Consider the following 13,331-nt stretch of genomic DNA (forward strand, 5'->3'; position numbering starts at 1 on the left):
GAGCAGCACACTTCCCACGATGCTTTGGAGTGCCCTGTGTTTGCTATTTTGGTGAGAGTGCATGTCATGTCTTTGATGAGGACAACAAAGGACAAAGGAACAACTCAGATGAAAGGGCAAGATGGACATATAAACTTGAACGTTGGCTCAAGTGAGGAGTCAGTGTGTGGCGTGACTTGGATGAATAAAGAGAATGAATAAAAAGCCTCAGCGACGGTGTCATCTTTTAAAGGGAAGTCAAAATCAAAAATATTCTCTATACGCATGCATGGCAGACTGATTGAACACTCCAAATTGTCCCTAGGTGTGAGTGTGAGCGTGAATGGTTGTTCGCTTCTGTGTGGCCTGCGATTGGCTGGCAACCGGTTCAGGGTGTCCCACGCCTACTGCCCGAAGACGGCTGGGAGAGGTGCCCACCTCCAGAATTTAAGTTTCCCATGCCTGATCTAATGCTTCAGTAAAATGTATTCTTTGACAAACTCAGTGATTATAATATATTTAACTGCAATAACTAACTAAGTCACTGATGGTGTAGTGGTACATTTCAAGATGTTTTTACTCAAGGGGAGCTGGGAGAGGCTCCAGCTTCCCTACAAGAAAACTGATGGAACTTACCAAAAGGCAACGAAAACACACATTTGCAGCTCTTTGTATACGACTACATGTTTTGTGAGGTCAAACGATAAGGTAAGCAGAGAGAACATAATAACACAACGTCATTCTGCATGAATGGCGTCATCTTGAATGCTTGTTTTTATGCCTTCCAAAAAAAATGAACTGAAAACACAGCACATTATGATATTTAATCACATTGCAGCAATATTAATACAATCTCCAAGGCAGAGGACACGAAATTGGAAGTGACTTCATATTTTGCGCTTGTTCAAAAAGTGCGCACCTTACACCATCTTCATGATGTGGTGCAAGAAATGTGACAAAATGATGGCAATCTGTATTGCATATCGCACATGTGTGAGGGGTGTGAACTCTCTCGGGGTTACTTCCCCATCAAACATGGGCTGCAGAAATCAGTAGTCAGTGACAAGTGCATCTTCTCTTGCACTCAGCGTCACCAGCAGAAACAGCCGCAGTAAGTACCCTCGGTGCGCACCATTCTTCTGCCTCTGATTATCATTTGTGATTCATTATGAAATACTCTAGCTCATTTTATTTCCTTCGGGTTGAAAAAATTTGGATGAATCAAATGACTCACTTGTATTCTCTCTTGTTTCACGAGGATCAATAAAAGCTTTTGGTGCCAACAGACAAAATTGGAGAAATCGATTTGGGGCTGGCTACACAAATAGATTTCTGAGAAGAAAGATGATATGCATTCTAAATATTTGTTACTGTACTTATGTATTTGTGTTTTACCGACACTTTGTACGAGCATTCAACTTCAACGTTCAGAGAAATACTTCAAATGCATCCTGCTGTGATTTAAATGCCCTCTGCATCTGGTTCCAGTCCATGCTGTGTACACCACATGAGGGAGGCATTTAAATGATGCCTCTTAAAGTTCCAATCAGGAAGTAGATGGCACATCTGACACCTACGAATATATTTGGAGTTCATAGTATTGTATCTTAAGGAGCTCTTGATTATTCCTCTTTAAATGCAAGCATGCAAGTTAAAAAGATATGCTGGTGTGTAACGTCAAAGATGACAAAATGTGTTGAATCTAATCCGTATGCACATTTTCAACAAAAAGGGATGTGTGTTAAGTATACTTGGGCTATTTTTTAACCCTACACCCAAGCCTAACACAAAAATAGTCCCCCTAAGTAACTTTTGTACCAATTTTTTTTGTTGGAAATAACCATACTCTTGGTTTGCCTTCTTCCTGCAGTGATGGTTATTTTGTTCTCTGTCTTGTCAGGTGTGTGTTGTCCAGTGGTTTGAGTGGGACGATAGCCTGTCTTTACAGGAGTTTCACATTCATTCCTGTGCAACTCACCCCAACCCGGTTGTTGTCGTCATCCTCCCAGCTCAGAAATAGCCATGGATCTTTTCTCCTCTCTCACGTCCTCGTCCCCCTGCCCTCACTTGTATCATTTATCCGCTTTCCCCAGCAACGCCTCTTTCGTGAACCTCTCCGAGATCAGCCACGTGATCCTGAGGCATTACAACTACACGGGGCGTCTGAAGAACAGGGCAATTTCAAACTCGCAGAACATTAGCGCCACCATGGTCGTTTTCATCTGTATCAGCATTCTCATCATTCTGGAAAATTCTCTGGTATTGGTGGCTGTCATTTCTCACATCTGCCGCAGTTGGCGTTGGGTGTACGTGTGCATCGCCAACATCACCCTCAGTGACCTCCTGACCGGTGCGGCCTACCTGGTCAACATCTGCATGTCCGGTAGTCGGACTTTCCAGTTAACGCCTGCGCTTTGGCTTTTCCGTGAGGGCATGCTGTTTGTCGCCCTGGCCGCATCGATTTTCAGTTTGTTGTTGATTGCCGTGGAGCGTTACATGACTATCATGAGGCCAGTGCCTCAGAAGTCAGTCAGGAGCACCTATTATCGGATTTACGGCCTGGTAGCCCTCTGCTGGGTTTTGGCGCTGGTGATCGGCTTCCTTCCCTTGTTGGGCTGGAACTGTATGTGCAGCCTGGACGGATGCTCCACCCTTCTCCCGCTCTACTCAAAGACCTACATCTTGTTTGCCCTTATCATTTTCATCATTATCCTCCTGGCTATCGGGGTGCTTTACAGCGCCATCTACAGCCACGTGCACAAGAGCGCACAACAACGATGCCGCAAGCGCTCCCTGGCTCTGCTTAAAACAGTCATCACCATCGTTGGGGTATTCCTGCTCTGCTGGGGGCCGCTGTTCCTGCTGCTGCTGGTTGATTTCTTCTGCGAATCTCGACAGTGCGCGCCGCTCTTCAGCGCCGATTTCTTCATCTCCCTGGCTGTCCTCAACTCAGGCCTCAACCCTATCATTTACGCCCTGGGCAGCGGCGAGATGAGGAGAGCCATGGCAAAGCTCCTGTGCTGCTGCTGCCTGACGGCAGGCCTGTGTCGCCCCGAGGCGTTGGCCTCCAAGGAAACCAGCAGCACCTCGGAGAGCAGGCAGGACGGCTTGAGGAACAATTTTAACAAGGTCAGGAACCTGAGCGTTGCCTCCCCTCCGCCAACACCAAAAAAGGCCCACAAGGCATCAAAGAAACGCAGGTTGAGCTCCGCCACCAACTGCCTTTCAGTTTCGAGTGGTTAGACCACAATGGGGACCACTCCCATACAAACAGGACCTGAGAGGTGCTACACACACAAGTAGTATAACTGTTTCCTCAGACCTGTGGTTTGCCATCTGGTAAACAAAACTTCCAGCAAGTAGCGTTCTAGAAATGTATAGTTGCTGAAATGTATCTTATAAGAGGAGGACCAATATATTTTTGTACCTTATGTATGTAAGAAAATGTGTGTGTTGTATGTGCATTTTTTCTTCTTTTTTGCCCTTGAATATTTCGTGTTGATGCTGTTTTTGTTGAACGTTAATATATGTTCCACGATGTTCAGTATGCTACCTCTTCTATTGCCCGAATTCTGAAAGGGAATGTGTCATTGAAACCTTGACAGGCTCCGCAAGACTCAAAATGATTCATGAGCGCAAGATCCCATTAACATCAACTCGACAAAGTCAAGTTTTAAATAATACCTTCAAGGTGTCTTTGTTCACATCAATCTCAAACATCTCAATGTCTATCAAAACTGAGCTTTATTACCTGCTCAGAGCTCATTTGACTTCACGGGTAAACTTAAATCTATTGCCTTTGAGTGTACAATTTCCATAATAATGGCAATCAGCGTAAGCACATCCCTCCATCAATAAAAAAAATAAAATAAAAAAAAAAAAACCAAGATGATGCTTTTTCACTCCAATCCCGTATGTTACAGATATTTGCATTACAAAACAAGTGCCGAGTGTTCCTTTTCACTGGAGTTCCATTTGCAGGATCTGATAGGAAACATTTTTTTATGCTCAGTCAATGGACAACCCAACTGAGAAGTGCTAACTAATAACATGCACAAGATTTTAACCGTTTCATGCACCCTGTAACCCCATAACATGATAAGATGTCCACTGTAGTAACCACTATCCCTAAAAGGGTTAATAGCAGTCAACGATGTTGTAGAGTGGTACACTCGCTCGGCTTGTATGTGGGCAGTGTGGGATCGTTTCCCACTCGGTGACGATGTGGGTGTGACTGGTTGCTCATCTCTATATGTGCCCTGCGACTGATTGGCGACCACTTCAAGGTGCAGTCGGGCTTCCACCGAAGACAGCTGCGATTAGGCTCCAGCAACCCCCGCGACCCTCTACTGGATAAGCGGTGTTGAAAATGGATGGATGGATGGATGGATGTAAAATTTTAATAGCTGTCATGATAAAACTAGAAAAAAAAAACACTTTCAATTGTGCAAAAAAAGGTTCTTATAATGTACTCCAATCAATCTGAAATTTCCAAGATTGCTGTAAGGGTCATTTTGTGTACTTGCATTTAGGTCAGCAAGTTCATGAGGTGTAACCACTCTATCTGGTCACAGGTCCATTTGAGTAGGAAGCGCTCATTAGTTTACAGTTGCATAAGTCAACAAAAAGAGCAGTTACAGTTTGTTTTTATAGTGTGTATGTTGTTTGGTTGATTCTTTTTGAATGTACATATTTAAGTCCAATGTTGGAATGCTGTGTTACACTCGAGGAGCAGTAACACAAAACAAAATAAAAATAAAACACAAAGACGACCAAAAGCCTCGTTATTTCACAAAGATGATTGAGTGCATCAAGAATAGACCACTCGAGTAATGCTCAGCGGCATTAAGTTGGAAAGAGCCTCGACAAGCGCATTGCGTCAAAGCTAAAGGGAGTGGGGATGACAATATAGATGGTCTTAGTCTAAAATTTGACATTGGAATTTTTCCATTCTCTACTATTTATTCTTTCAACTTCAATGGTAATGGCAATTAATAGAACGCAGACCTCCACCAAGACCAAAAACAGGTCAGACTGACTGATTTCCATCTAAATCCTATCGGTGGAAGTATTTTGCTTTAAAAAGTTGGTGCGGACTAGATTATTTTCACTGCCCCTTTTGAGCCCCACTGCAAGTAGACAGTCACAACAAAAATTGAACATGAATGCGGTTTTCGTACTTGGCCATTCCATTAGAAATAGCATAATTCTAAGAGCTTCCAATCCACTTTATAAGTCATTTACTGTATGACTTATGGACACCACTTTCTTTTTCTTTTTTTTGTGGTTGTGGGAACAAAGTCATTGTCAGTGGTGCATGACTGTGCGAGTTCCTTTCAGCCCTTCCCTTGAATTCCGACAACTTTACAGTTAAGGGCAAGGATAAACTTCCCTCATCCCTGACGCTGGCACCTCTCCGGCTCTCTCAGCGACATGAAGAAAAAGCAACAGCAAATTCCAGGCGTTATTAGAGGCGCGCTCGCGCACATTTGACACGGGGCTCATCACCAGTTCATGCCCTCTCTCTGCTTCTCCCCTTACAACTACGAGGCCCTCTCTGAGCTCCAAATGAGGCAGGATGCGTGACGGTTGCGTGCAGACATGGCTACGGCCTTCGTAATTACCTCACTGGCGTAGCATTCAGGTGTCCGGCAGACAGCTGTCTGCCGTCGGAGGGACGTCGAGAATCCACAATACACTGGAAGGTGACACCATTACGTCAATCGGTTGGCACGTTTGCTTCAAGAGAGAACAAAATATGCTTCATTTCAAGATGCCATTGTGGAAGGGTGTAGCGCTCAAAATGGGGTTAGCCAATGAACCAAATATAATAAATCAATTACTCCTCTCGGCTAATTAAAAGCAGCAAGCCATTCGCAGACTTAGACATTGAAGGCCACTTATCTGACCTAAAAAGACTGCAAGTTTGCTCACGCTGTCACTGCAACCTTGAGCAGAGATCTATACACCTTTGAAGGAGAATGAAACAACTATGGATTGTCAAGGCTCTTTATCTGGAGGGAGCAGAGAGGCGAGATTAAGTGTGTTCTTTGTTTGTCGGATCTGCAGCGTCTCATCACACGTCAAACCTCTCCTCCTGTTGGGATTTACCTCCTGGCCACTTGCAAGCTAGGCAATTTTGTTTTATTAACTCAGAGCGTTCTGGCGTGACCGGAGATTCCCTGATGCCTTTTTGTCTTGCCGTCTGTGTTGTGTGCAATGGGTTGCCCCGACACCAAATTAAATGGGGCATCCTAAAACCAATGGCTTTTCTATTCCCCTAAATCTTGAAAAAAAAATACAAATAATCGTTGGTAGAGTTATGGACATACAGTACATGGTAGACCATTTCCGAATGCTACGTCCTGAGTTGTTTGGCAAGGGCGCTCGAGTATAAAAGCGAGAAAGTTGAAAGCTACGTTGCTGACTCATTTGTTCGTAAGTACATGGGCTGGGTTAAAAACAACACTGCGGAGTAATCATGTGCCATTACAAGAGATTAATGACTCAGATGAAAGCCACCACACCAATCATGGCACTGATTGTCATTCCTCAGGTGGAAGCTTTCCAAAATGCACGTGGGAAAGCAAACATGATTCTGAGCGCTTTGGTTGGACAAACGCACCATTGCACTAGACCTAAAACAAAAACATTTTCATAATCTACTACCACTGAAATGTAGGAATGAAGCATTTTTGGTCAATACGTGTGTAAAAAAATAGACTCCACTTACCTCTCTATTAACCAGGGGTGTATGGTCAGGGCCTTCAAAGCCTTTTCTACAAGCAAACTGATGAGACAACAAGGAACACCTAGACAAGACGCAATGGGTTGATTAGTTGACGCAAGGGACCCGGATGACAAGAACAGGTGGAAACAAAACCAAACGAGGAAGACAAAAGCAGATGAGGAAACAAAGCTATGAAACAAAAACCAAATGTCATCTTAACAAAAACAGAATCATGACAATTAGGTACGTAAGCACTGAACTGCTCCAACTGCTTTTGCAGTGAAGCAGTTTAGAGTTGTTTAGAGGAATGATTATTTTACATCGACATAAAGATCTGACAATGAGCATAAAATTCATTCTCATTCCACGCTTCAAAGCGCACACACAAAAGGGCTGTTTGCAGTGACACAACACAGACACAACAACCTGGTGTCAAGTCATTATTATCCGTCTGTCCTGTTGAAGCCGACCAGCCATTTGTCCCCAACGTATTCCGTGCATGTTTATGTGTTCTGCACAAAATGGCTGTGCAAATGTTGTTAATACAATTATAGCCAATCAGTCAAAGGTTTCCCCATGGGATTCTGACATCATTTTGGGGCCAACGAGGTCAAGCAAAGAACAAGGAAGCCATACTTGGTGCACCTCCGTATGAAAGGAAATCGAACAGCTGCATAAAAGACCTTTTCCCCCTTGGCTTGTTTGTTTCCAGGGACCATTTGATTGAAGAATCTCTTGTGAGTTGACCCAATGTGAGATCCATGTCCTTTCAGTGCAGCCACTGAGGAAGAGAGCTGAAAGGTTGGCTCCCTTGCTCGCCAAAGTGTCTCGGGAGGAGTATTCTTTTCGCTAGATTTATGACCTCATCAACACTTTTCTAACCCTTTTTGCTCCATTCAAGGCAGTATAATGGTGGGTCCGCCGATAAAGTAATGTTGCACAATCTTCATGTAACAGAGGCCAACAATACAGAAGTACACGCATCATTGGAAGGGGGGGGGGGGGGGGGGGTTGGCGGCCTACACTTTAATGTCTCTGTAGTTGTGCATGATGAGCACATGCCAAACTTAATTCCTGTTATACAACATTTTTGGAGGGGAGGGGGGGGGGGGGGCAAGACAGGACACATTTTCTTCAGTTGCTCCAGTTTATGGAGCATGCGCTGCCACATCACCTAGCATTCAATTCCTTACAGGGTATTAGTTTATATGCATTGTGGGGCTTGTATGGACACATGCAGAGGAAGCAGAGATCTCCACAGCTTCCCCTCGGAATGTGAACACAATCCCTTCCATGTGTGTGGCTTTTTCCAATGAGAAATAACGGAGATAAAATTCAAACCGTCCATGGATCAGGTTTTGAAATACTGTTCAGGTGATGTTGTAAAGGAAACACACTACTCACAAAAAGTAAGGCTTGTTTCAGGTCAAGTTTGAGGTGAACTTCATTTGACCTTGTCTAAACTTGTGAATGTACAAGTCCAACTGTTTACTCTTTCAGTATTTCCTGCGCAAGTTGCTGTTCTCGAACAAGGAGCCCAATGACCAAATTCACAACAGGTGTTTGATCCATGAATGGTCCAATCCATTTTCCAGTCCAAATCAATCTGGTGTTCTAACATTCCTCTTCATGCTGCTCATATTTGGACATCATGGGCCCTAGTTTCATGCTAAGATCAAAATTATGCGTATGAGGGAGTTTTCTTTCTTTTGATATTGTTGGTGACAGATGCAGTTAGAACTGGGAGTTTCCGCTGTTGTGGGAGTGAACACAGCTGGCTTGATTCTCAGCTAATCGAAGTGGCTCCTCTCATTCCCTTTAAATGCAGTGCAGGAGAGGTGCACGGTCTACATTGTGGAAGCAAAACATACGTACTTGCTAGAGTCCATGAAGGAGTATGTTTGAATACAACATATGTTTATCTGGAACTGCATGAAGATATCCACTTGTGGATGATGTAAAGTTTACACCCGGAGAGCACAAAGAACAGAATGTGTCTACTTGCGTCTTCATTGAATCCACCAAAATTGCGATACACCACCGTTGCTTCAACTTAGACCTGGTTTCACCTGGTCTAAAGTCCAGTCTACTTTCTGTCAGCAAAATGTCAGGTGCTCCAGGGGCCTGTAATAGAAAATGCCTGGTGGAATGCCCAACGAGGTGCAGCGCAGGCTGCAAAATTCCCAAACAGTAAACTAAACTCTCCCCGTCACAAAAATGAAGATGCACCAGTTTTTGCTTCTGTCTGCAAAAATAGGGCCGCGTGAGACCAAGACGACACCAAATGATTGATCGACATAAGCTCGTCATTGTGAGGCTTCAAACTGGATGTTTTCAGATGGATGTGGCCACTGAGCTGAGAGGGTCACACACATCAGCGGGTTCTTACAGAGATACAGAGACTGGAAGAGCTATAGAAAGGCATATACGTGTAAATGTATTGGTCAATTCATGGCTCAAACACATGCTCGGAATTTTGACGTTCAGCTCCTTGTTAGTGAGGGGAGAAAATTGTTCCAAAAGTACTGAAACATTGAACAGTTGAAGCAGCTTTTAGCTTTTAGAGAGGGTCAAATTAAGTTCATCTGTGAAGTTTATAGTGCATTTTATGTTCATCCTGGAATTTGACTCGAAAGCTGAATATCCATAATGTTTTGCGAGTAGTGTATAACGCTTTCGCCCCTGACAATTTATAAAACAGCTCCAAGGTGTCTATATAACATGTCTGTGACTGTGCTTTTGGAAAAATGCCCTAAAACTCAAGTGTTATAGTTTCACATTTTTATTGAATGTCTTGGTGATACCAAATTGTTTTGGTTAATTCTAATCTGTGCATCCATTCAAATCTCACTCTGCTTACCTTGCATATTGCTAACTCCCTAATTATTGGATACTAAATTCTGTAAGTAGGTAACTTTATATGTCTATCTATTTTCAATAAAATTGTCCTCATTAGAGAAATAATTGAGTTTGGAGGACAATTACCTTGGAAATATCTCCAAGTGCAGGATGTAATTTCCCCATTGCGGGACAAATAAAGGATATCTTATCTTATGTCAGCCATTTGCAGTGACTGCGCTCATAGCCTTGTTAATATACTGTACTTGTATGCTTCTCCTCTTTTTTCCCCAACTCAATTTCCCTTCCACCACCATCACTTTTGCGCATGCAAATGCAACTGTTCAGCCTTGACGTTCCAAATGGGGATGCAGCTGTTGTCAGAGAGGATCTTTGCAGTGATCTGGAGCCCAGCCTGGGACATATTAAGAGAAATCACACAGACTTAACGTTATTTTACAAGGTACAACTGGAGGACACATAAACAAAAGATTGAGCTGGATTTTCATTCCCACACAATTTAAACTTCATTAGATATCACTGCACAATCTGATCAGAATGAATACAAGAGCCGAAACTCAGGTCCTGCTCCAGTCATCTGCCAGCCTACTGAAGACAAGCGTTATAGAAAATGAATGGATGAATTATAGATGCAGAATGTACAAACATATACATACAGTATCAACATAAAACAAGATGACTGTGAATGTGTCATGGCATGCAGAGATCTACTTTTAGCTTTTTTTCCAGCGTACCTGAAGAGATGTTCCTCCTCATTGAGACCAGTCCAGGTCAGAGGAAGGGGCCAGAACAAACCACCACCCTCTCTTTCCCACAGCCACCCACCACAGATGCAGAATGAACCGAAGAACAGAAGAGAGAAGCTCGGGCTCAATAAAACAGCCCCATGGTGAAATACGGTCAGCCTTTGAGGCCCTGAAGATGAAACGCAATATGACATTACCATGGAGACCAAAAGGAGAAAACCATGAGTGTGCATGTGTCTTTTGCATGAAAACAAGAGAGCCTAAATTGTCATGTTTTTGATAATACCACAGCGAAGATCTAAAAAGCACGCGTGGAAAACAAGCTTTTATTGATTTCGTTGACTCTTCAGTGGATCCATTTTTTTCCCCATCGCATCACACAAACCATTCATCTCCCGCATTTGCTATTAAATGTCAATTTCACGACAATAAATCCATTGAAGACAAGTTACGTGCACAACTTTACATACTAACTCACGATCTGCCCCTTGTTTAAAAACAGCTTTTAACTACCTTCCTACTGTTATGGAATAAAAACAATGACATCATTTTTTTTTCAAAACATTGCAACTTTATTTTATGTATTGACACCTAAACGAGCCAGATGCAAATTAAAGATGAAATTAAACATGGCTGTCAGACTGAGCTGTCAATCTTAGTGACGCTTTCCAGAGAATTTCAAATGACACACAAAGTAGATGGAAATAACTTTTTTTTACACTGTGCACGAATGCTCAGTGCTGCTGTCCTTGGGCAGGTCATAATGTGTGTTAATACATCACAGCATGTTATAGCAACCTCTGAACAAAACGTCAGCAGATCAGACATCAGATCATTCTGATTGGATGCTTTGAACGTGCTAAATGACCTTTGGTCAGCGCCATGACGTCATGGTTTGCTCAACCATAATCTTAAATCTTAATAACTGGCTTGTGATGATGCTACCTTACCGAACGATGCCGTTGTGCCGTCTACATGATAAAAGATCATAACTCCTCAGGCACACTGCATGGGGAAGCAGGATAAGCGCATATTCATCTTTACTGCTAATGACTTTCCAGTTTCCTATGGGTTATAAAATCAAGATGGAGCCCTTTCCATTGGCAGCAGCAACTTATCTCATGAGCGGAGCGGAAGCGACGGAGGCACGCTTCCCCGGCCACTCAGATGGACTGTTGGGTGGCGTAAATTACACAGACATGGCAGTCATTCTGTATGAATTAATTTGCCATGATTTCGGGGTTTCAGTCTGTGCCTTTAATAGTTTGAAAGGGTTATAGCAGTGTTTCTGAAACTCTTTACAAGTACAGATCCACTTAAACAAATAATACATTACTTAACTCTCCAATTACCAGCATTATGATCAACATTAAAGTACAGTGGCATAATGGGCCTTAGTGTTCATCAAAAGTGAGAAAGTCTATAGTCCTAAGTGGAACGTCGGACTAAAACCAAACTGTGTGAAAACCAAATCAGTATTTCCCATAGGAAACCATGTCACTCCAGTTCATCCAAAATATTAAACCAAAAAATACATCTGTCTGATTTATAGTCAGAGAACCCCCAAAATAAGATAACATTAAACTTAACATTAAACACCACTTTTATCTTTGATTGAGTGTAATAATATTTAAGTCACGTTATATACACTAGTCTCTTAACACCTTCTCGTGAAAAAAAAACAACATTTATACTGCAGCTCAACAATAAAAAAAGTCATTCTGTCAGTGTACGTGCTCGGTCGCGGAAAAGATTCACTCAAGGAAGTGCTGCATCCAGTAACAGCATTGTCTGGCAATACTTGAATTGACAAAACATGAAGTGAACAGAAATACACACCCGGACATCATACACCTTAGTAGTTGAACAAAAAGTGGGACAATGGCCAATACTTCAATGATGCAATGTGGCACAATGACCCGTTTGAAAGCCTTACAAATAAACACTCAATAAAGTTGCCGACGACTTGTTGTGAAATTCAAATGTATTGTACCAAAGTTAAATACAACTGAACTGTACTTACACAGTGATTTTTTTTTTCAGTTACCGTGAGAGGGAGCCTGCATACCACCAGTGGTAAGTACCACGCTTTAAGAATCACCAGGCTCAAAAACGGAGAAAACCATCCAGAAACAAAGAGCGCGGCGAGATTTTGTCTCGCCTGGGGAAAGATGTTGAAAAAAACATGAGAGCAAGCAAATCAACCACATTTATATGTAACAGCATTCACGCAAGTGTGCAGATGCTACCTATCAAGGAACAAAATACTCAGCTCATGAAACATTCATAGCTGCTGTGACAGTCATCTGCAGCTGCAACGGCCTTGTGAACACTTGTGGCCCTAGTGCTGTCATCTTGGGTCTGATCAGGGCCAAGAACACGTGGCGCAGTGCGATGTGATGGTTGGGAGCTTGTGATCCAAATGCTGATTGTCTCGCTCGTTGGACGCCGGTGAGGTCATTCCTTCTTGAGATTAGGCTCCACTCCTGTTCCTGCTGAACTGAGCCAGTTTTTCGGTAAAACACTGATACCAGTTCAGTAGGCACGGGAGGGCACAGCCCGCACAGCGCTTTGTGTGTTGCCAGTTGTAGGCTTGCTAGAATTTGACAAGATTTGAATAATTCAGTCAAATATAAAAACAATAGAAAACTGCCCATAAATGTCTGATGATGCACAAGGAAATGTTATATGAATGCTGAGAGACATTGGAAGGCATTTGGTGCATGGGCTTTGCCCATTTGGGAATTAAAAAAAAAAAAAAAAAGAAAAAAAACTTTTGTCACAGACAGCAAAACATACAACTTTAAAGTGCTAACGTTTTGGGCCCTATTTTGGTAGACTAACATGCGCTCGGCATAAAAGTGGGCGTAACTTGCCAGCTCATGTCTAGCCTGGCATGTCTGGGGTTGTGTTGTGCCTGTATGGGCGTGCCGGCGCGCAAAGCAGCCTCACCCTCGACGCACCTGATAATTTGGTGACAGACAGTGGTCTGCACTTTGCACAAATAATGGGTGCAT

General features: G+C 42.9%; 1 protein-coding gene across 1 annotated transcript; it reads left to right on the plus strand.

Annotated features, from left to right (window-relative positions):
- The first annotated feature begins 1,045 nt into the window (after positions 1-1,045).
- Positions 1,046-4,751, plus strand: s1pr4 (sphingosine-1-phosphate receptor 4). The gene is made up of 2 exons (XM_086116654.1): positions 1,046-1,090; positions 1,880-4,751. Exon 2 carries the CDS (start codon positions 2,002-2,004, stop codon positions 3,220-3,222), a length of 1,221 nt encoding a protein of 406 aa, XP_085972780.1. The 5' UTR covers positions 1,046-1,090; positions 1,880-2,001; the 3' UTR covers positions 3,223-4,751.
- Positions 4,752-13,331: the final 8,580 nt, after the last annotated feature.

Source organism: Hippocampus guttulatus, chromosome 7, assembly GCF_054856545.1.
Source record: "Hippocampus guttulatus isolate MCC_2025c chromosome 7, RoL_Hgut_1.0, whole genome shotgun sequence".
Classification (NCBI taxonomy): domain Eukaryota; kingdom Metazoa; phylum Chordata; class Actinopteri; order Syngnathiformes; family Syngnathidae; genus Hippocampus; species Hippocampus guttulatus.

Coding starts and splice junctions, on each gene's coding strand:
- s1pr4 (XM_086116654.1), top strand. CDS start 2,002: ATGGATCTTTTCTCCTCTCTCACGTCCTCGTCCCCCTGCCCTCACTTG.